Source organism: Macrobrachium nipponense, chromosome 4 (assembly GCF_015104395.2).
Source record: "Macrobrachium nipponense isolate FS-2020 chromosome 4, ASM1510439v2, whole genome shotgun sequence".
Lineage (NCBI taxonomy): Eukaryota > Metazoa > Arthropoda > Malacostraca > Decapoda > Palaemonidae > Macrobrachium > Macrobrachium nipponense.
Genome location: NC_061100.1, coordinates 58,189,910 through 58,215,259, shown reverse-complemented (window position 1 = coordinate 58,215,259; position 25,350 = coordinate 58,189,910). Strand labels below are relative to the sequence as shown.

General features: G+C 40.7%; 1 protein-coding gene across 1 annotated transcript in view; it reads right to left on the bottom strand.

Moving 5' to 3' along the window:
- The window catches only part of LOC135210934 (intraflagellar transport protein 81 homolog), a gene marked incomplete in the record, with an annotated part of 587,949 nt that overhangs the window by 23,625 nt on the left and 538,974 nt on the right, over nucleotides 1-25,350 (bottom strand). Inside the window, 1 exon segment of the mRNA XM_064243906.1 lies at nucleotides 13,492-13,620. Within this exon segment, the coding sequence (XP_064099976.1) occupies nucleotides 13,492-13,620 (129 nt within the window).

Below are 25,350 nucleotides of genomic sequence, written 5' to 3'. Positions count from 1 at the left end.
TCTTGTCTCGGTTAACATGCAGGTGGTCGAGTGTATCTGTAGGGCACTCATAGCTCTATAAGCCAAACACATTCCAATACAGAATATACCACCAGGCAACTTGGCATACAAAGTCAGTGAGGGACAGACTACTGCCTTCTCACTGAGATATTCTTTGTCTTGGTATTGTTTCTCCTCTATTGAGGGTTAACTACTAATTCTCTGGTGTGCTCTGAATTCTCGTGTATGGTTGTTTTCTCAAGACCCACATTTGCAATTGCGAGAATCACCAGACAGAGATATTTCTCATTAGACTTGTTATCATCTTTCTGTTTACCACACATTTTTCTAATTTGTGAAGTATTAAACTACTAGTTGCTCACCCAGAATTAGAATGAATGTTGGAAGACTTTGCCTGCCCAGGGTAAAGACAAGAGCTCCTCCCTGAACCAACCTTTACAGTGTTAAAAAGAGGTTCGTGCAGGCAGTACATTCCTGTGTTTTAAACGGCTAAAGACTTCCAGCTTTGTTGCAGGTACAGCTTTTTTGCCTGACAGCAACAAAATAGCTGAAATTCTCTTTCAGTCCTCTATAAATTTCAGGGATCAGAACCGTCCTCTCTGGATGGCACCATTGACAGGACTTTCTGTCAGAATCGCGAAGGTTAACTTCTTTCCGATTCAACTGTGAAAGGCGTGGGTACACACTTGCTCTAGTTTTTCACGTATTTAGTATTGTTTCTCCTCAGTTGACATTCTGCTACTGATGAGAAACTTTTCTCTGTCTTCCCATCCCAGGGACCTCAGGCCTCTGGACGGCATTTGACTCTTTTTTTTAGGACATGCGAGCCTGTACGAGAATCAAAAGACAGAGTTTTTGTTTTTAAAGACTGCATCCCATCTCTGGCATTGGTGAAGAGGATAGACATGTTGCATGGATCATCTTCAACATCACCCTTCAAAAGGCTTGGTTTCAGGTCACTACTCTGTCTTCGATGTCGAATCATTCAGCATCTGTTTTGATGGGTTAGGATCCTTCATAATCCCCTATGCCTTGGACTTTGTATTTGTTGATCCAGATCAATCATTACCTTGTCCTATTGATGGGTTGCTATACCTGCAGAGACTCAACACTTCATTAGATGTCAATTTCCTTTCTCCACTACTGACTCACCAATAAAGAAGTGTCTAAGGACATGGCTTCACTCTAGTTCTGTGAGATCATGAGCTTCTTCTCTGCACATAGCTACGTCGCCTGCACACTCTCCCCAAGAGCGCAGTGCCAGTGGGCTTGGTCCTATCATCACATTCCGAAGAATATGTCGGACTGGAAGATAAATGTACTAGTCCCATTAGGAACACGAACACATTGTCTTTCTTCCTTCGGGTCGTTCCCCGCAGGTACTTGGAACACTTTTTCCTTGGACCTGTGGTGGATGCTCAACAAGTTCTGTTTGCTACCTGGCTCCTTTAAGAGGACAAGTTGCATCTCACCTATGGTGTGCAGTTCTAGCCCTAAGAAGGATGTGAGAATGGCTGGTCTCTCCTCCTTCCCCCTCCTCGTTATTCTATTTCTCTTACTTTTGAGTTGAGAATAGGACTCGAACTTACACTTGCTGGTCGGGCATTTGGTGTGGTAAGCCTACAGTTTCCTTTTACTATTTTTCTCATCAGAATCATACAAGCAATCCTGCTCCTTCCTCTAGCAAGGGGAGGAAGGAGACACGGGCAATAAGGTAGTAACATTTTGTATCTTTGGCTTAATGCCTCCAACTCTTTATATTCTTCACTGACATTACGAATGAGTTATGATTCCTCATTCATTTCAAAAAGGCCCAGAGGTCTGACTTTTGATCTTGCAGTTCTTATACTCCGATCAATGTGTCAGAGGCAGGGCACTCCTCGCTCTTTCGACCAGAAGTAGTCCAGGTGTGCTGAACTCCAGTCCGTTTTAGACTTCTCATACTCCTCCCTCCAACCAGTGAGTCTTCCTATTGTAAAGGACTGAGGGTTTTACATTGTGTAGGACCAAATCACAATTTTTGAAAGTAAATTGTATTTTTCCTAACTATACAAACCTAAGGCCCTTTACACCAATTGCCCACCTCATACCACCACTCAATCTGATACCTGGGCCAAAAGGCAAATTGGTAATGTTTACATTCAGGCAGGTGGGTTCAAGAATTTTAACAGCTGTGTTCCAGCTTTGCCATAAGTAATTCCTATTATAAAGGACCTCACGTTTGTATACTTAGGAAAAATACAATTTACTTTCAAAAATTGTGATTATTAAGCCAAAACACAGTAACATTAGTCCCCAGTACCTCACAGATTAACCCCACGGAGGAAGTAGTGGAATCTTTACAAGGCGGTGACATTCTTACTATGGAATATGCAGTGGATATTGCTGCTGAAATGGCCCTGCTGAACTCAGATGGGTCAGGGACAAAAATTTCATTTAGCTATGGGAGAAACCTTCTAGAAGGAATTCTATCCTCCTTGCAGCCATCAATGCTGGAGACAACCTTTCTCCCAAATGGGTTACTAGGCTCCACCTAACTCCAACTGAAATTACTATATTTTCAGAAGGTTATTGTAACTTACCCAAGACTTCTGCCGTTTCGTTACCTGACAGTTACAATTCAGTTGTAGAAACTCAGTCAAAATGAAGCAAGCTTTCCCAATAGGGATACATAGTTGTAGGCATTTGATCAATACTGTAAGGAAATTATGACAACATAAAAAAAATGCCCTTGCCACAGAACTGCAATATATAAGGGACATGATGCATGATTCCTAAATGGAATTTAGGTCAGTCAAGTACACTCCAAAAGTGTAAAAGTACTGCATCCTGTAACCCAAAAGTGAGATGGGATGCAAATGCTGCCCAAATAAGGTCTAATGTTGGAATTCCGACTAGAAACCACTAAATGGACAGTTCTGAATACAAAACTTCAAATCAAAACATGACAGGGGCTTCAATACTCATCCCTGATGGTACTACTAATAACCCTTGGTTAGATGCCTCATTATACATTTTCTCTCCCTATAGTAAATATGTATTTAATGAGAGAAAAACTATGATCAAAGCTGTACATGTGAGATCACTAACAGAAATTTTATTTCTTATCTGTGTCTATAACATTAAAAGCTGTAGAAGACACCCTTTACCAGGACCAAAGTTGCTCAACAAGTAGCCCTAGACTTCTGGCCTTTCATTTTCAATATGATTAATCTTGTAAAGGCAGATTTTCAAAATGTTGTAGTGATTAAATGATCAGAGACAATGGCAGAATTAAAACCATTTGCCACAGTCATCCCAGTTTTGGGAGCATCCAACAAGGAATGGACAATGCTACAACTCCCTTCTGAAGGGGAAAAGCTCCCTTTATATATAGCTATGCAACAATTTAGGACCCCTATGAGAAGATTCTCAGAGGTGACAGCCTCAGCAGAATTTCACTACATTCCACCTCTTTAGTATTATAACCTCTACCACCTTGCTGGAAGTATGAGAACCCTATAGCAAGCATTCTATGACTTTTTAGAGTGGCCCATAAAAGTGTGAATGGAAACATTGGAGGGCTCTAACAAGTCACTTCCCTGTGTAACTTCATTAATACAGAACTGTACAGGGTACTCTCTTTTGGGAAAAAGGGGAATTGAGGAAACAAAAACCTGAAACTTCCCCTTACCCAACCCAAAAAGGCTTGCTTAAAAAGGTAAGCCTTCAGTCACCTCAAAAGAATTTTTCTCAAAGACAGGTAGGTGGTCGGAAGGGACAATGCCTCACAAAGGGACAAAAACAGCAAAGACATTTTTTCTATAAGGTCCAAAGACCCTCTTACAGGAAAAACAAAAGCAACATCTGGAATGCCTATCATGGGCAGAGGCAGAGGAAGAGGCGGATACCAACAGGAATGGTCTGGTTGGGGGTTGACGTCGATGACATCACAGGCAGCAGAAGTCTTCCCCTTCAGAACACAGCATTAATTTTAAACAGCCTGGGGTGGAAACGGTTTCACCCCACCCTCTCTTGTAAAGGGGTTCTTCCAAAAATCAGACCCCTCTCTGGAAGATTAAGTGCAGAAAGGCCATGTTAATGGGAGTCATAGAGAAATGTGTATATATTCGCCACTAAGCAAGTCTCTTTAAGTGTCCCCAAAAAGGATTCCACCAAACGAAGGGTGATCCTAGATCTATCAACATTGAGCCAGCACATTGCCAAATTTTCTGGATAACTAATATGTTCAATTGTTCTATAAGGGACTTGGACAATTATAGATCTGGAAGATGCATACTGGCATGTCCCTGTCACCGGATAGGGAAAGATATGTACAGGTTCAAAGTCATGCCCTGTAGGTTAAACATTACTCTAAGAAATTTGACAAAATTAGTAACTGTAGTTCTTCAAGGAATCATGAATACAACCTACCTAGACGACTGGCCAATCTGGGGGCCCACAAGAAAGGTGTGTTTGAAAACCTAAGAGCAGTGGTCAGCTGACTACAGTCAAAAGGTTTTATGATAAATTAGTAAAATCTCACCTCACACCCAGCAGACGTTTTCAGTGACTGGAACTGCATTGGGATACTTTTCATAGACCATTGTCTCTCCCTATCATGCTCAAAACAAATTCCAGCTATTGCATGCAACACACAAGATGCAAGATCAACCTCATCTAAAGAAGAAAAATGTTGTGGAGATACTTTGGCCTTGAACCCCGAAGGAATCTCTGACGATGCAGATCACCCTGACTCGTTAGTCTGTAGAAGTGATGTAATGATAGAGAGAGAGAACAAACAATAGAGAAATGAGAGAGAGAGAGAGAGATAGAACAACGTGCGTGAATACAGTGAACGAAAGTGTTAAACAGCAGCAACAACGGACTGAACCAGCAAAACATCGGTGACGGGTGTGCGGCGAAGACATAACAGTGGAAGAACGCAGCAGCCACAACAAAGCCGTGAGTTGGTAGTTAGCAACACACATCAAAACAGATTTCTTATACAATCTATTAGAAACGGATTAGTGCATTTCAAATGCAAGAAAAACATTCCTGTTACGGAATCAACTTTACTGAAGAATTTTTCAACAAGGACGTGTCTTTGCCGAACAACGAAGCAAGAGAAAAACACATCAGTTGAATTCGAGTGCCAACTACGAAGAAAGTGTTATCGATATTCAAGTAATAAAAGAACGACAACAGAAACCTACGTAAGTTGTGATGAAACTTAATTTTTTTATTCTCTTTCTGTAATTGTGAGTAAAAATTTGCTTATTCTCTCTCTAAGAAAATATAAAATGTTGAATTGTCTCTCAATAAGGGAATAAAGATTTTATTCATTCTTTTTAATAGATGTTGATACGTCCGGCCCCGAATTATGCGTGATCAGACTGTACGACTCCCCTTTTATGCGGTAAATAGTTCTCAAAATTAAATTTTCTGAATCTGCAGAGTCGTTCAAAGTCTGTGAGTCAAGCGCTGCAAAATGTATCAAATCTATTGTCTTTCCCAGATTTTTTTTTTTTTTGGGGGGGGGGGGGGGGGGGGGCGGGGGGGGGGGAGTTTCGCTGGTATCTGAGAGAAGGGGTGGGGGAATGCTTGGAGGAAAAAAACTATTATTCCTCCAAGGGAGAAAGCGAGAGAAAGATTTCCTGCTCAGCCATTAGCCAAGACGGAAGGCTCTGTCTCACGCATTTATGATGTTAATAGCGCAGTGTGTATAAATGATCAGTATCATCACCATCGTCATACGTATTATATTCAGATCTGCAAAGTGTACTCTGAATGATTGGTATCATCATCATCGCCATAGGTATTATTCAGATCTACGAAGTGTATTCTGAAGGCTTCTGCTCAGCCATTAGGTAAGACGGAAGGCTCTGCCTCACGCATTTTTTTTTCATTTGTGACATCATAGCGCAGTGTGTATGAATGATTGGTATTATCATCGCCATACGTATTATTCAGATCTGCAAAGTGTATTCTAATCATCCTCATCATGTATGCACCTGCCTAGAAGCCGAAGAGGAAGACCTTTTTTCTCAAAATTAAAAAGCTTGCCCTTAAGTTAAAGACGAAGGAAGGAGCAACTTCTCTCTCTCTCTCTCTCTCCAACACATCTGCTTCTCTGTTAATCACTATTACTAGCTATTTTCATCAAAACCTATTTCAACAATAGAAAAAAATAAATGATCAAATGCCAAAAGTTAGTCAAAACAAGTTAATCAAGAAAAAAAAATTCTTACTTCATGTTCAGCAATGAAATTGGTACTGAGATTCGGCTGCATCTGTCTGGTGTTGGTCTTAAATTGTATGGGCTATTTCTGACAGTGTGTGTTTCAAAATCTGCGAATTTCCAATTCTGCGAAGCCATGGATCAACCAAATTCTCACATAATTGGGGACTGTACTGTAGATAAAAATTCTTATAATAATTTTTTTTTACTTGACACTTAGTTGGTGATATATGATTTTTGCATATTGATAGTGGATGTTTGTGTATCATTTTATTTGAATAATTTCTGTGATAGTGTTGTGCCCAATTTCAGAGATGATTTTTTTTGGCTATTGTGTAATAATGAGTAGCACATGCGAATAATTTTTTGATGGTGAAATGCAGAGATCCCTTAACGAATTACTCGACACTGTCAGAAATAGCCCATACAATTTAACACCAACACCAGACAGATGCAGCCGAATCCCAGTACCAATTTCACAAACCTTAGTGACTCAGAGAAATACTAACCCTAATAACATAACTACCGATACCCATAACAGTGCTAATAATACTACTACTAATAATAATAGTAATAATACTAATAGTACTAACACATTTAGATATAGAAGAATGAATCAGGCAGCTGTTATAACACAGGCCACACGTTTCTGTGGACAAGTTGAAAATTCAAATCCTGACAAAAATAGGTTAGAATCCTATACAATGAATCATTGGTTAGCTGATGCAGATATATTCAAGGGGAATAACTGATGAAAGAGCTAAGATTAATGAAGCCTTGCTTCTCGTTAGTTCAGAACACAGTGATGCACATAAAACTTGGGATTCTGTTAGTTTCAGCAAATTAACTAAATATGATGAATTCAAAACAATTTGTTCATCGCTCTGGGAACCAGTAAGTAAAGCTGACACATTATATAATATTACTAAATTCCTTAACCTGCAATATGAATTGTTACGGCCTCTGAGAGAGGTCCGCTTCAGGTTTGATATGAAATAAAAAAAAAAAATTTCAATACCAACAGTTGAAACTGGGGATACGAATATAGAAAGAAACACTAACACAACAAAGGTTTATTTACAAGCTTACTAACATAGGTAAATGCAGAATGGTATCTCCTATTTACATAAAAAGATAGAATCTTACACTGCAAGAAGTGGGGGAACAGTGAGGCAATTCAAATACTTGCAAGTCAATTTGGCAATTCGACGCGCTGGCTTCATAAATGTAGAGCAGCAATTGCAGTCGTCCTCTTGACTCCGTATTGCAGAAATTAGTCTACTTGAAAGGCAGGAACTCCCCAAAACCTGTAGCAGGACCTTTTCTTCTCTGAAGTCTGCTCGACATCGAGAAAACACGGCCGTCCACTCCTGAAGACAACTAGACCAATATCCAACCAACTCTCGAGCAATTTTTTTTTCTGATCCTTCGTTGGTTCCTTTTTCTCATATCTCTCACGGATGATCTCTGCTGCTGCTGATCTCTCACTGATAATCTGATCTGTGGCTCTTACTCTCTGTGACTAACTGGAGTCTCTCTTTTACGATCTCTCTCTTCTACGATCACCGTTTGCTCCTACTTCCTCCGTCGTATTTATACGGCATCCCAGGGACGAGCGTCACAGGTTCCTGAGATTGCTAGAATTTTTTAGATGAATCTAGACGAGGTATTGCATCAGAAATCGTGGCGTTTCTCACATCCCGACGAGATCCACAACACTCCTGCCGATTCTAGAACCATCATGATAACAGGCACCTCCAACACATTGCACTAACGCCTCCTTGCTGCCGAACTTCTCGAAAATGTGTTTTCCTTTCCTTTAACTTCCTTTGCTATGAAGCAATTACCATCACACGCCCCCCCAAAAGAGAAAAAAATGAAATCAATTGATTTTATTTTTTTTTCTAAAGAGAAGCAAGAATTGAACAGAAGGGAAACAATTCTGCATAAAGCTTTAATCCAGTCAAACACACACGCTTCTTCACACACTCACTCGTGCGATAACAGAAAACGGTTATTAGGCTACTCATTCTGAGGAATCTCTAGAGAGGCTACTAACTATAACATTGTCCTTCTCTCTTACTTTTTCCGTTTTCTGAACTCTGATTAAAACTTATAAATACTAAAACACCTCTTGTGTTTTTCTCAAAACTAAACTCACTCAGTAATAACACTGTTACACGGGCGGGGGCCACGGCACGGGGCATTGTTTATAATTCTGAAGCAAATTTACATTCATTGCCTTTGCTCTACCCTTACCCACATTAATTCTATAAGGTATACTTCCCCTCTCCTCTAATACTGAATAAAGACCTTCGTACTTATAAGGTAAAAATGGACTTTCTCTCGAGACTAGTACTAAAACTTTATCTCTTACACACAAACTTCTCTTGTTTGATCTCACATCAAGCTTTCCTTCAGTTCCCCCTTGACTTCCGTTCGGGCTTTCTTTCGCTAAGTGCCAAGCGCTTCCGTTCTCCTCCGCTAGTTGCCAAACATCTCTTAGATTGTTTTTATAATACTCAAGATTAGTTATGCAATCATCTCTACCTTTACTTCTAGGTAAAGCTCCGAACATATTTATAAATACATTCTCAAAAGATAAGCCTACTGAAGGAATATTACACAACTGAACTCTGGTAATTACTTGATTCGGTTTCCCGGCAATTTGATATTCAAGACAGCTTAAAGCATACCTCTTCACGTCATTTTTCATCTTAGGCCAAAAGTACGCCCTACTAATACACTTGAAAGTTTTATTTACTCCTAAATGTCCTTGCTCATCGTGTGCTAACTTCAAAATTAATTCATGAAGCTTCCTAGAAACTACAAATTTTTCTGTGATTCCCCCTTCACTACCAGACTTACGACAAACATGACACAAAACTTCGTCCTTTACACAAGAAGTTTCCTTACACACATCCTCGAGATCATCATCCAGCTCACATTCAAAATTTTGGGTTAGTGTCTCATCCTCTCTCTGCAACTTGACTAGCTCATCCTTATCCAAAATGTAAGAGCCTAATTCATCACCGTAACTAGGACTAGATACAGGTACATTTACTACGTTACTCTCGACAGCTACGGCTTCCGTTTGGCTATCACTGTCCACGATAGAGTTCGGTCTCTCAGCCACACTCATGCCAAGATCAACCTCGCTACCTCTATCACACTCGTTCGAATCCACGAACTCACTCACGTTCGAATCCACGAACTCACACTCGTTCGAATCCACGAACTCACACTCGTTCGAATCCACGAACTTACACTCGTTCGAATCCACGAAATTACTCACGTTCGAATCCACGAACTTATTATGACCGTAGTCTACGTCTGTATTTAAACCCGACCTAGTTACTACCATTTCAGGCACTGGAATATTCCTTACAACAGGATTCACATTCTTGGATAAAGCTAAGTCATTACCGACAATAATGTCACCGCCTTCGACGGGCAAACTGTCCACAACTGCAAGTTTTACTTCTCCTGACACTACCTGACTTTCTAAACTCAACTTCAACAAAGGACAAAGAACACAAGTGTTAGGAAATCCACCTAACATGACTTTCTCTTCCAAATTGATTTCTGCCCTGTTCAGCACACTCTCTCTCAAAATCAGTGAGACAGCAGCGCCTGTGTCTCGAAGCAAGACTACTTCTCTCGAATCTACTCCTCCAAGAGAGGAAACTACGCCTTCCGACAGAAATTCACCAAAAACTTTCCTAGTTTCTCTCATCACATCATCCCTACTTGATGAAAGGTTAACTAGAGACACTGGTTTCTTACCGTCCTTCCTTTCTACAGCACAATTCCTCGCTAAATGCCCTTTTCCATTACATCGGAAACAAGTTAATTCTGAGCCACTAGATGCCAGTTTACTCTTACAAACCTTAGACGTATGACCAGGTTTTCCGCATGTATAACAGGAATAGTCACTTTTACTCGCATTGCTATTACTAGGACTGAAACCTTTACTGCTTTGTACTCTACCAGATGAAGGATCGTTTCGTTTCTTACTAACACTCAAATTATGAGTTAGACTATATTCGTCAGCTAGCCTAGTTGCTCCTGCAAAAGATACTTCTCGCCTATCCTCTATATAAAGTTTAATCTCAGGGGATACGTTATCTTTGAAGTTTTCTAACAACACTAAGTTCTTCAAACTATCAAAATCCTCAACCTTAGCAGAAGTTAACCAATCAAAAAACAGCCTATCTAACTTCTTACCGTATTCTACATACGTAATATTTTCATCCTTTCTCAAATTTCAAAATTTCTTACGGTAAGCCTCTGGTACTAACCTGTATGTGCTAAGAACAGTTTCTTTCACAATATCATAATTATCACATTCCTCCTTAGACATGCAACTATACACAGTAAGTGCCCTACGACTCAAAACTGACTGCAAATATAAAGTCCACGTTTCTTTACGAGAACCTACTCGTTCCATTAACTTTTCAAAACACATGAAATATGTCGTAACATCTTCCTCATCAAACTTTGGTACTAATTTTAACACTGCACTCATACCTAACCTATCAGTTTCGTTTTCGTTCTGGCCTGACTCACTGTTAAGAGTGCTTTGTCTTAACCGAGCGATTTCCAACTCATGCATACGCTCTTTCTCTCTCTCTTCCTGCTGCATTACCAACATCTCTCTCTCTTGCTGCATTCTCCTCACTTCTCTCTCATACTTTTCCTTCTCTTTCCTTTCAACATACTCACGGAGATCATTCCCCTCTAGACCTAGTAGCTTACCCGACTCAATAAACTCTTTCACCATCTCACTCATTCTGATTCTTTCTATATTTTCCCTGTTTCAAACTGTTAAAGTGTTGATAGCCTAAGCAAGGTCGCCACAATGTTATGGACTCTGAGATCTCAGAGACAATGTTACGGTGTCTAAATATCCTGGCCAAGGGTCGACACAATTTACGGCCTCTGAGAGAGGTCCGCTTCAGGTTCGATATGAAATAAATAAAAAAAAAATTTCAATACCAACAGTTGAAACTGGGGATACGAATATAGAAAGAAACAATAACACAACAAAGGTTTATTTACAAGCTTACTAACATAGGTAAATGCAGAATGGTATCTCCTATTTACATAAAAAGATAGAATCTTACACTGCATGAACTGGGGGAACAGTGAGGCAATTCAAATACTTGCTAGTCAATTTGGCAATTCGACGCGCTGGCTTCATAAATGTAGAGCGGCAATTGCAGTCGTCCTCTTGACTCCGTATTGCAGAAATTAGTCTACTTGAAAGGCAGGAACTCCCCAAAACCTGTAGCAGGACCTTTTCTTCTCTGAAGTCTGCTCAACGTCGAGAAAACACGGCCGTCCACTCCTGAAGACAACTAGACCAATATCCAACCAACTCTCGAGCAATTTTTTTTTCTGATCCTTCGTTGGTTCCTTTTTCTCATATCTCTCACGGATGATCTCTGCTGCTGCTGATCTCTCACTGATAATCTGATCTGTGGCTCTTACTCTCTGTGACTAACTGGAGTCTCTCTTTTACGATCTCTCTCTTCTACGATCACCGTTTGCTCCTACTTCCTCCGTCGTATTTATACGGCATCCCAGGGGCGAGCGTCACAGGTTCCTGTGATTGCTAGAATTTCTTAGATGAATCTAGACGAGGTATTGCATCAGAAATCGTGGCGTTTCTCACGTCCCGACGAGATCCACAACACTCCTGCCTATTCTAGAACCATCATGATAACAGGCACCTCCAACACATTGCGCTAACGCCTCCTTGCTGCCGAACTTCTCGAAAATGCGTTCTCCTTTCCTTTAACTTCCTTTGCTATGAAGCAATTACCATCACATGAATCCATAGCAAATCTTTACTAAAATGTTGAAAATACCATTGACAAAATAACAGGAGACTTACAGACAACAAACATCAACATAGGAGATAAGACGAAATTCGGTGATGATGAAAAGGACTTAGTCTAAGATATGTTTTGAACTACTTGTCATTTGGAACAATATATCATGTACTTGGAGAAGGGGAAAAGAAGGCTTTCTGAAAAATTAAAACAGATCCAAAGAGTAATAGCCTTCAAACATTAAAAACAATGAGGCAAGCTATCCAAAAGACAGAAATAACAATCCTTCATATACAATGAATAATAAGTACTATGATAATTCTAGACAAGTAGGGGATAGATCAACTTCCTTTTAAGGGAAATATGCCCAAAATACTAAAAGAAAATGGAATCCGGACCAGAAAGGAAGACAGAATCAATCAAGGAATGGCCCACCCATAACATATAAGCCTGGTCAATCTTCAATCACAAATAACTCAAATCAAGTGAACTATTCAGCTCAAGGAGTGAGACCAAAGGCAGCATGCGAAAACTGTGGTTATACAAATCATTCCACTGACGAGTGCAGAAAGCCTAGAATCTGTACAGTTTGCAAGAGGGTCGGCCATTTAACTAGAAACTGTTGGTTCATTAATAAGGAAACCAATAAGGAAGTTGTAGAAATAAATAACAGTCGCCCTAATCCAAATAAGTCATCAAGCCAGTGACAGTTAACCCCTTCACAGAAGAAAGAAAATAAATCCCTTCTAGATGATGAAAGAGAAAAAGAAGAAATAGCTACAATGGGAAGTGAAGGTTCATCTGCATTTCCCTATTCAAATAGCAAAGAAGTAGTATTCTCCATTAAAGAAGAAGAAATAAACAGAAAGGATCTGCCTATTGTAAAGATTCCAATAAGTGAAAAGACATGTACTGTACTTATAGATTCAGGTAGTACTGCAAATATAATAGATAAATCAACTTTAACCAGATATTTCGGCATTGCAGAAATTCTGACTCAGGGTCAAAATAGTTATAAAAGGATTAGCGGGTAAATAAATTAGAAGTCTAGGAAATGTGAACTTAGAAATAGATATTTTGTCACACAAATTTGTTGAAAGTTTTTTAGTTTTATAAGACAGATTTTTTACCACACAAGTATTGTTCTCATTTAATTTAATGAGGAGATGTGGAATAATACTAGATAGTCATGAGGGAAAGATTAGACTGAAACAGATAACCGGAAGAGCGTATGTTTTACGCTTGACAAAGAAAAGTCTCACCAAATTCTGATAAATTTGTTTGAGACAGTATCGACAAGCGAGGATGACATATGGGAAAAGCAGATAAGTAACAAGAACAAGCATAACTATTACACGTGAAAACTGTTTTTCTAGTTAAGGCATTTTTTCCATTGTAATTACTCTGTGTACTCACTATCATGTTGATACTCACTTGACAACATCCTGCCACATAGCCAACTGATTGGTAGAAGACTGCACATGGTCCTTGACAGATTTCTGCTCATCTCTCAGAGTACGACTTTGTTTTTCTTGCTCGTTAATGTTAGCCATCAAGTGTTCCCTGTTAACATAGGTTGCCTCAGATAAAAAATAGAATGTTTGCATATAATTTCAAATTGCTGAGATAATTTTAGTAATTTTATACAACTGTCTATCCTCCTTTTATTATTCTAAAAGAAATAAACAAAAAAAGCAGTTCTAGTTTTTGCAGAGCTACAGCTCAACTGCAACATTGCAAATCATAATTTTATATGGTTGCTTCAGATTAAAATTGAATGTTTGCATATAATTTCAAGTTGCTGAGATAATTTTAGTAATTTACATCTACTACCTGTAAAGCACAATATAGCACGTATCACATTTTTCACTGTAATACAACTCCATGCATGGAAAGCAAAGTTTACACACAACATGGCATAATGCAATGGGTTGTATACTATTATGAGTAAAAATAAAAGATATGTTTCTATCAAACTGGTTTCAACAACTAAGTACATAGTATCTAGATGGGAAAACAATGTTTTGAGTATTTGCTTGATCACAGAGCAGTTACTGCATATGTATATATAAAACAGCCATTTTGTCAACCCTCTTGTGGATGTAGGATTTCTCAAGAATATAGGTCATGCAACAATCTTTTTTAGCTTGGTCTGCTATAAAGCTGGATGATGACTGGTCAATTATGAATTGGTCAACTAAATGGAAAAATATAAATGCAGACTCTGTAGATCAGATCCCTGTCTCGGAAAAAAAAAGATGAAGAGGTGACAGGTAAGGAAGAACTTAGCACTGTCCTATGACTGGCTATCAAGAATTGGAGAAAAAATGTTTTAACATGCAGTATTATGGAAGACTTCCTTGCAGATGCAGGACAAGATAAACTGGTTCATTCAATTTTCTGCATGTTTTTAACTTGGCCATTGGTACTGCAAAGGTTTGCATCTTGCATTCTACTTGGATGTTGAGAGTTTGTGCCTCCCTTTGGGCAATGACAAATCCCTAGCTCTGTACCATGGTCAGTTACTGCCATAGTGTGGGGTCTGTGGTAGGAAGCTGGAGAACTGAAACCAAACACTTCAAACAGAGCTGTAAAGAGAGAGTTTGGCCAAACTTTTGACAGGGTGCCATCTTGCTCCTGTCCTGTTCAGCCGCGCTAATCCACCTGAACGATGTCTCAGCTCTCTCTCTCTCTCTCTTTTATCGTAGGCAGCTGATTGTTAAATTAAGGTTTCTTTCAACCAGCAAGATGTTTATTTAAACACTCATGATAGTTTATAACTTTGTTACAGTTTTAACTTTAAAATACATAAGAAGTATTATGAAATATTATACATGGTTTCAAAATTAACTGTTTACCTATGTTCATTACAGCTTTTCTCATCATCATACTGTTACTCCGTAATTCACTTCCTTTTGATTTTTACGACCGAGCCTTACGAATAATCTCTTGTTTTTCAGCATAAATATATAATCTTAAAGTGAAGAAAAACTTCAGGAGTCTACCCTTAATGTTATGGCAAGAGGGAAAGGTCATATTTTTTTGTCTGGGTGTTTACCAAAGGCACTGGTCGTCCTAATAAATTGCTCGTTTCCAAAACTATTTTCATTTGCCCTAACAATATTTTCTGCATTCTGAAATAAACTGAAGCAAGTATCTGCGTTATAAACTAGGCAGTTTTCTCTATATTCTTTTAACTAAGCCAACCTTTGAGAAGGTCTGTCTGTGTTGACTGGTTGCTCTCTATTGTTTGAGGATAAAATGTACAATGACTTTATAACCTTTTTTATGCAGTAACTCGCAATATAATGTAGGCTGCTCAGTTCTCCTTGATTAATTAAATTGTCACTTGAGAATTGGTCAAAATCAGGTTTCTCAGATTCATTTTCAGCATCACCATTTGTTTCAACATTTGGGTTATTAAGAAAGTCAGCTAGAAACATGCGGTCATCTACATTATACAGGCAGTCCCCGGGTTACGACGGTCTCAGCTTATGACGTTCCGAGGTTACAACGCTTTTCAATTATATTCATCAGACATTATTTCCAGGGTTACGACGCATGTTCCAGGGTTACGACGCCTACAACGCTCATCTGGCAGATGAAATATGACACCAAAAATGCAAAATAATCAATATTTGAAGGTGTTTTTGATGAAAAATGCCCTAAGAATGCAGTTTACATAGTTTTCAATGCACCCAAAGCATTAAAAGTAAGGTTTTCTTAGGATTTTTGATGATGTTCCGGCTTACGACAATTTTCAGCTTACGACGCGTTTCAAGAACGGAACCCCCGTCGTAACCCGGGGACTGCCTGTAATTACTTGCACTTGAGCATTTCAGAAATTATGCAACTGATATTAATTTCAGAGACTTAAAATTCAAGACAATCTAGAGTGAATCTGGATGCCAGTAAAAGTCTGTGACCTTTGGCCAAATAATTACTTTGGAGATTATGAAGGGAAGTGGTAGACAATATTCATCCAGTTTGAACTGGCTTCCAATATGTATTTCATGAAACACTCCAACAACTTGCTCAAGATGCAGTATAGCTTGCTTATAACAGGATTCATTAGTGCCATGATTGGATGTCTGCATGACATTAAATCGAACCACTTATTTATCAGACCAATGAACCAAGCTGTTTTACATAAGTCTTTACTGTATCCTTCGCGTTCAACAAGTAATGAAGTCCTGCTTTTACCGAATTGCAAAAGAAATTTAAAGCACCTGATACTTTCCTTTTCTCAAAATGAGATGGATTTATATGAGCTTCAGTGAGTTAATGAGGAAGTTGTTAGCGACTGTGCCTGAGAGTGTGTACGAGTTCATAAATTTGAAACGTAAGGAGAAAGTAAGATGGACGAATGAAAGGTTGTCATAGAATAATAACTTAGAGATAGTTGAGGATTATGAATTAGACAAATGTATGAAAGAGAGCAGAAGTGTCAGCAACAAGACTGGAATGAATGAGTGTATGCCTGAGTGTAGGAGCTATAAGGAGGCTGTTTTAGAAGCCCCGAGGCAAAGGGCAGAGCAAGTGGTTGATAGGAGCATTAGGCTCAGTATTGTAAGTATGGTGAACCTTAAGAGAGATAGGAGTATAAGTGTCGGAAGGTTAGGGTCAGTTAGCTGTGAGCGGGAGCAGAAGTGGTAGAGATGTAGGAAACTAGGGTATAAGAAAAATTAATGTCGGTGGGCATTAGGAGCTTGTTTGGGTGTGTGAAGACGGGACATTTAGTTAGTGAGTGTCAAGAGAGATAGGGAAATTAAATGTTATAGACAGACATGTAGCTAGTGGATGTCAGGGTACTCGTGTGAATGTGGTTTGCAGCAACTGTGAACAGAATGGGCATTATGCTAGGATGTGTAAGGAACAGCGTGTGAAGTGTGTTGAATGTGAAGTGGAAGGTCATGTGGCGAGTGTGTGTAGTCAAAAGAGGATGAATCAGGCTGGGAATTCGGGAAACTAGATGTTAAAGGGATTCAGCTGGGTGGGTCCTCTAGTGTGCAGGCAGTGAGGGTGATGCATAATGTGAGTGTAGACATAGGGAACGCAGTTCTTAGAAAGGGGGTTAGTAAGATAACAAGGATTCAGGAGAGCAGTGTGTTTATGGCAAATTTTGTGGGTATGATTGATGTTGCTAGAAGGGAGAATGATTTGCTGAGCGAGGAAGAGATTGAGGAAATCCAAGATAGGAGCTTGGAGATAAGTAAGTTGCGAGAATGCAGATTGGGATGAGTGCGTGTGGAAGATTGGCCATGTGAGTTGGAGGTATACAAGAGGTTTGCAAGATGGTTTGTAGTGTGCAAGAATGTATTATACTTTTTACACCAGGGAGGAATGCATGATAAGGGAGTGTATGTGCCTCAGCTGTGAGTATGTGTCTGTTGGTCCATGATTGGTTTGGGCACATGGGGAAGAATAAGTTGTGGGAATGCATGAGAGACTGACTATTTGTGGTTGAGCTAAGTAACATTTGTGTGGATGTGGCCATAACATCTGATGAATGTCAGAGGGGAAAGTATCAGATGTGCATGCGAGTCCGATTGTGTTGCGACTGCAGATGAAAGAACCGTATGAAATGCTTGTGACTAACTGTGTTTCTTTGCCAATGACTGCGAGAGGGCTTGCAGGAATGATTGTAATGGTGGACCACATGAGCAAATTTGCGTATACAATCCCCATCAAGAATAAGAGTGAGACTGTTGTGCGAATGGTGAGCCAAGTGATGTTGCCGATGTGTTTGTGTAAGCCTGTGAGAATGTTGAGTGATAATGGGTCTGAGTTTGTGAGATTGAGGAGATGCTGAGGGAATGGGGGTATTGTACATATATGCCCAGTGCAAATGGTTTGGCCGAAAGGACTGTCAGGACATTGACTAAGATTTTGCTAAAGACGAGTAAGTGTGATAATGATTGGTATATGCATGTGGGACGTGCAATGTGGGTGTACAACACCACATTGCAAAAGAGTATAGGTATGTCACCCTGTAAGTATGTGTTGAATTTTGAGAGAATTATTAGGCCAAGGTTGGGGTTATCAGAGAGTGATCGGGATGTGTGGAAGAAAGCAAGTGAGAGGTTTGAAAATTTGAGGGTTGGGGATAGTGTTGAAAGAGGTGATTGGGAGGGGAAGAATGAATGTAAGGTAAGGGAAAAGTTTGAGGGGCCTTTTGAGGTTTTGGAAGTGGGATCAAGTGGGTTAAGTTATGTTTTGGGGAAGTTGTGAATGGCTGGGGGTATGGATGAGGTCAGGGCACATCATAATCAGCTCCGCTGGTGGAGGGAGGTGCCACAGCATGTCCATGAGAATGCGATGAGCGAGTGGTTGAAAGTGAATAAATATGAACCGAGCATCAGTGAGCAAAGGGATTTGGGGGATGGATCAGCTGTTAGTATTAGTTGAATATGGAATAAAACAGAATGAGGTAAGAAAAGGAATGAAAGGGAAAGGCAAGGAATGCATGTTGAAGGGTTAGTGTTAGGGTAGAGATGGTTGATATAGCATGCAATACAGATAAGCCTAGGGAGGGAATGGATGAGACTTACAGTGTGAGTTTCAATGAAACTGGTATCGAAGAAGTGAATGATGATGTGACTGAGAGTGTATGAGGGGCCTCGAACAAGATCCAGGGGGCCAGTATCCGAACATCCCTGGGTTTTGAAGAGGGCTATTTAGTGTGGATGTTGTATGTGAGAGGATGACGTCAAATGTAACTGGGGAGGAAATTTGGGGGAATTAATGAATTGGTTGTATTTGATATGTATTTGATTTGACAACATTCTCAAGGGTTGCTTGTGGAAAAGAGAGAGAGAGAGAGAGAGGTTGTTTCATCTGATTCCTTGCTGGGTTGTTTGCATTCGTCACAAGCGATAGGAAGGGTTTTGGATGTTTTGTGTATTTATTATATTGTATTTCTATATCTATTATTATTAAGATAGTATAAGGAAGGTTTGTGCTTGTGTTTTTTTTTCGTTTTGAGAGGGAGAGCGTGAGAGAGAGAGGGTATGAATGATGAATGGGTGGTTGATGAGTGAACTGCTTGTTTGGCGGCATATTGGCTCACTGAGTGGCTCAGTTGCCAAGCATTCAGGGTCAGTCAGAAGCAGTCAGTCAAAGAAGGCATTTGGAGTGAGAGGTGGTCAGTCAGTGCAGTCGTCTGTGTTTCACATAAGTTTTGAGTAATCGAGTTCTGTTGTGCTTGTGTCCATTTGTGGTTGTTTGTTGGTGAGCGATTTGTCGTGTCTGATGTTTGAGAGTTGGTGTGTAGTCTTGGTGCTTGTTTGGTGTTTTTTGTGTTGGTATTTAGTGGTTTGTTGGTGACAGCGTTTTGGGCTGCTCCTGGAGTTTTTTTTTCGACGGCCATACTGCGTTGAAATCACAGAGTACCACTCTGATTGAGTGCAAGTTTTTCTGATGAATAAATGAGTTTTAAGATTTTTTTTTTTTTTTTTTTTTTTTTTTTGCCTTGCTGAACCAGTTGTCCTGTTGGTATTTAAGTAACGTAAAGGGGAAGTTGTGGCTGGGGGAAATTTGTAAGCCAGGAGTGGTTACCGTAAATGTGGGGAGGTTTTGCTTGCTTTTGTTTTTTTAGCTTGTGATCCCGCCACATTGCCTGTATGTATAAGGAAGAAGAATCATGACAAAAACTGGAAAAATATTCATATTACAGGTATCCTTGAGTTATGAAGTTTCAACTTGTGATATTTTGAAACTGTGATGGCGATAGCAGTTAAGATATTTTCAATGTTACGATGACAATACCGATATGTCAAATATATTAAATCTCGCGTGAAGGGTTCAGGCAGCAGTGTACAGTATGATACATTGCCCTGAGTGGCTGGGATGTGCAAATTTCTCGCCCTGTCCTATCCCTCATATATTTGCGTTCGCCATCTACAGAGTAATATTGGGTCATGTTAGTGTGTGATATTTTCCCATTCTGAACTGTTTAAAATGGAAATTTGTGTAAGATCAGCATGTCTACCAAACACCAAAGTGAGTCTGCTGCTGGTAGTGTGATGAAGAAGAGGCATTCCTTCAGTTTGGAGCAAAAAATGAAAATTATCAACCAACATGCTGTGGGGAAGGCAGTCACAGCCATGGCAGATAACAGACGCTGTAAAGGCATCTGCTTCAATTCCTTTGACAATTATAACAAAAAAGAGGTCAGGGCCTTTGGAAAAAATGGAGCAGTTACTGGTCATGTGGTTGGAGGACCAGATGCAAAAGTGTATGCCACTGTCTCTTAACCAATCAAAGGCATACTTACTTTTTGAGGAACTAAAGAAAAACTACGACAATTCCAACAACAAAGATTTTGCAGCAAGTCAGGGATGGTTTCAGTATTTCAACATACTCCATAATTTTCAATGTAAAAGTTAACGGTGAAGTAGCAAGCGCTGATGCAGAAGGAGATGCTAAATTTAAGGATGCTTTGCATAAGATCATTGTTGATAAGGGTACTGTACTTGCCACATCAAATCTTCGATGGCGACAAAACAGGACTATATTTGAAGCAGATGCCTGAACGGTCCAACATTCATAAAGGATAGGGCAAAAACGATGCCCGGGTTTAAGGCATACAAAGAACGACTGACTCTTCTGTGGCTAGGTATAAACTCAAGCCATTCATGATTTATCAATCCACAAATCCGAGGGCATCAGCAAGAATCAGCAATTATACACTTCCTGTGCATTACCAACTTAATAAGAAAGCATGGAAGACTGCACTCCTATTCAAAGACTATTTTGTAATTTCCTTTATTCCAGATGTGAAGGAATATTGTAGGAAAAAATCCCTTCAAAATTCTGCTAATTCTTGCCAATGCTTCTGCCTGCCACCCTCAACACATCGGAGATATTAATGAGAACGTAAAAGTTGTGTTTCTACCACCGAACACAACCTCTCTCATACAACCCATGGATCAAGGTACCATGGCTATGTTCAAGGCTTATTATCTTTGGAACACTTTTGTTCAGGCTGTTGAGGCTGCAGATAATGAGGACAAAGAGCTCAGATTTTTCTGGAAGGAATTCAATGTTCAGGATGCCATTCTGAACATTGGAAAGGCGTGGAAGGAGGTAATGAAAGAATGTATGAATGGGATTTGGAAAAATCTCCTAAAAGTGTATGTGAACTCATTTAAAGGTTTCGATAAGGATGGAGCAATTGTGAAAATTAATAAAAAAGATTGTGTCAGTCACTTGGGAAAGATTTAGATTTAGAACTTGAAGAGAAAGATATCCAAGAACTCATATATGTGCAAGATGTAGAGCTAACAGCAGAAGATTTAATTGAGCTTACAGAAGAGAAAAAAAGCAGAAGATGAAGAAATTGAAGAGCCATAGCAAAAGTTTATGACAAACACCATGGAAGAGACACTTGCCTTAATTGAAGATTATGAAACTGTTCAGTAAACAGGTTTTGACATAGGAAAAACCTAATTTTGGTAGTAGCTGTTGAGTCCTCAAAGGAGTTACCCTCCATGGTGGGTGCCGGCGCCCCCATGGAGACTAGGCTAATATCAAAGAAATATCTTTTAGCCTGATCTTGCAGCATGGTATAATGCCATAATGATAAGCACTATGACATGTGGTAGAGTATAATGAACTCAAAAGAAAAAAAGGCATTTTTTCTTGTCTTCAGCAAAGCTGTACTCAGTTTCCTACGTCAAGATTGCAGATAAAGTGACTATTGTGCATGTGCATAAGCCATCTTGTTTCACGATCGGGCTGGTTAAAAGACCAAAAACCATTACTCTGTTGGTTAATGCATGATGAACCTTTACCCAAATCCCATGGCTTTTCGTCAGAGAAGCGGAAGGTTTTTGAGGACTCAACAGGGACTACCAAAAAAGGGTTTTCCTCTGTCAAAACCTGTTTTCTGGGTTCGACCTGTGTCTGCCGGTGAAAAATCCCTGTAGCTCATTTTTCAAGTATAAATAAACTCTAGATATACCAGAGAAAAAGCTAGCATGTTATGCTGCAGTTACTACCCTCACCGCGAGCAGCACCCCGAAGGGTGTTGGTATAAGTATAGGGGTGTTGTGGAAACCACAATTCACAGGACCTCTGCCACTTAGAAGATTCCCTTCAAACTCCCCTTCCGCGGTGGGAGCTGTTACAACGAACCCCACCGCCAACTCCTCTCGCTACTACTACTAATACCTACGCGCTCTTCTCATTCCTGTACTAGAGATTGTGTGTGCACCACATGTTTTCGCTGCTCCAGGATTTCTTCAACTGCAACTTATGATGGTTTTGCAAGGTTCTTCTGCTTCAAAGTTGAGTACTCCAATTTGTGTTTTCGTGACTTGTATAGTCAAAATTTTTTATATTCTGATTGCCTCGGCCCCTCAAAAATGTGTTGTGGGTGCTGCCGGCTAAGCCGCCATTTTCAGAGCATCAATGTAGCACGAGTGAATTTCACACACTAATCTACCGAATTATAATTAGGCTATAAGTTTAAATTGTTCTCATGATATTATACTAAGAATAGGGAAGGAGTGCCTGTTCCGACCGTGAATTCGTAGGGCTGTAAAGAGTAGTTATTTAACGTACACTTTAACAATTCCTCCCACGGCTCATTGGGCGGACAGGCGTCATTCCCCATGTGAGTTACAGTGATACTTTTAGAATAAGGATAGCCTAGACTATTAGTAGATTGTTATTTGATAATTTAAGAGGCTGGTTGAGTTGCCCCCCCGCCCCGTTACCCTTCATAGCCAAACTCCTAGGCTAGGCTTGGTGAGTTAGCCTATGTGTTCCTTCCTAACACCCTGTACACAGTTGGACCTACCTCCTGGCCGGTCTAGACCGAAAAATTCGGTTTAGTAGGTTTAGTTGAGGTTTTCCCGACCTGCCGGTCTGGATCGAACATTTCGTCCTAGTAGGTTTGGTCGAGGAACATCGTCCATCTTAATTGGTCAAGGGTGGCCATTGGCCTACCCTGCCCAGTACGGTGTACTTTGGAACACCCATAACGGAGCCAGTTGGGATACCATTTCTCCTTTCTTTACCTAATTCCCTGGCAACTCTTCCATTGTGCCTCCTTGTATTATTTTGTATATATATTTAAGTATTCATTGTATAAACCGGTCTGGTACGCCTGGCCTACCTGGCATAGCTTCCTGATCGGGTGTGACCACTATCAATCGCAACGAGCCATGGCCAGTCAGCGAGTCTCCGATAGGAGAGCTAGGCTATATAGCCTAGGTACAGGTCCATCTCTGATCGGGTGGGGGTCCAGGCAATCATGACCGTCCACACACATTAACCCTTCCCCCCCCTCCCCTGGGAAGGGGGAGAGAAGGTTATTGCTGTTAAACGTAGACTTGACCCATTATGCTCCAGCATGTGGCTCTGTCAACTCGTAGCGGTCTATTACCACATCAGTTGATTGGAGCAACTCCGGACGCTATATATAAATAGCTCCATTGCTGAATTTCTCGCTCCCTTCTGTCTCTCTGTCACTCCGGTAACGATTGGGGTGTAGGAGGGAACAACCCTCCTACTATAATAGCTAGTGGAGCCAGAGGAATGGTTCATTCTAGTCCATGGCTCCAGCCCCCGTTCCTTCTGGCAAATTCAGAGAACAGGGGAACCGATTGGTTTCGTAAGCGGAGCTCTGGGGATAGCTCTACTCGCAGCTCCGGTCTCGTATGGGACCAGTTGAGTGGGATTTACTTCAGCACTCGCTGTCCAATCACCACTTAGTATGGCCGAAGCTCAATTCCGTTCCTTTCCAAGCTCCGGCGAGGAAGAAGAATAAGTTAAGGCTTGTCTACGGTATACATAGGCGTAGCCATCTGACTCCACCACCTGTGCCGAAGCAAAATAAAGGTTAGGGGAAAGAAGGATTCGTCCTCCCCTTCCGGCATAGGCGGACGCCAGATTTACAATAACGAACCTGAACATTCTTCAAGGACGTAATGTGGTTTAGGCTCATACACCCAAAGAAAAGGATACTTTATTCTTTGTAGTTACTGCATTACCTAAAGATTTGGTTTTAACCTACTAGAATAAGGTGCATGCGCTCTCCGGAGTTATCTCCGCTACCGAAGTTCGGTGCTCATAAACACATTCCTTTACAGATGGTCCGTTGTCAGGTGGAGGGTTGCCGCATTTCGTTGGGCAACTCATACGGCCACGTAGTTTACCGATCTCATGCCAACTGGGCAGTGCAGTTGGACAACTATGACATGGTGACAATCATGTCTAATGACCAGGTTAGTGATGTTTTACATCATAGGTGTTATATGCTGGATATAATATCAGGTTGCATATACAGTGTTCCCCCCGTATTCGCGGGGGATGCGTACCAGACCCCCCCGTGAATAGTTAGAATCCGCGAATGTTTGGAACCCCTATAAAAGCGCTAAAAACAGCCTATTTTGTTAGTTAAAACTTAAGAAAAAGCACTAAAAATTTTCATACTTGGTTTTTTTAATAGTTTTATCACAAAAAGTGCATTTTATGATGAAATTGATCACTCACAAAAACCAGGAATTTGTGGATATTTTTCATAGAAAAATACCGCGAATGCGCGAATTTTCCGCGAATAATGCGGGGAAAAATTCCCGAGAGAAATCTGCGAATGTGTGAGTCCGCGAATCCGGAGAACGTGAATACGGGGGGGTCCACTGTACTGACTTATCATGTTAATATAGTCTTTCCTTCCAGACAAAACACTAATCCGAGTTTCCCCTAACAGGCGGATCCGGCTACCTACCACGAGGCTAGGATAGCCCTCCGGAAGTGGGTTGCAGGGTTCGGCAAGAACGCGCCAGCCTTATGTCTTGGATGCCAGACTTTGCTCCTTGATATTCTCAGGAGCCACAGCGACCACGGCGGTTCCTACTGATATTGCTGAACCCCTCATTGAAGCCATCCGTGTGGCGACGATGCCCAGACCTGACGAGCAGGAGGACCTGATGGAGGAGGTGGCGGCGATCAACATCAACACCGAGCCCATGGCCACGGATGAACAGATAGGTGGGGAGGTAAATGAGGCAAGTCTCATACTTACCCCTACTCCTTCTTCTTCCTCTTCCTTCAGGGGCTTCTCAAGGCCCACCCCTAAACAAGCAGGAGCGCTTTCTGTCGCTCCCAAAATAAAGCCTGTAAGACCAAAGACTTTAAAGAAGGTCTCCAGAACAGCTCCGCCAGCGGCGAAGGAGTTGTCCTCGGCCCCCCAGCCGTCGACATCTTCTGGTCCATCGCCTGCTGCCAGGAACCCTTCCCCTCCTATGGGGACAGGAGCATTTCTGTCTGTTCTTAAGGCGGCGG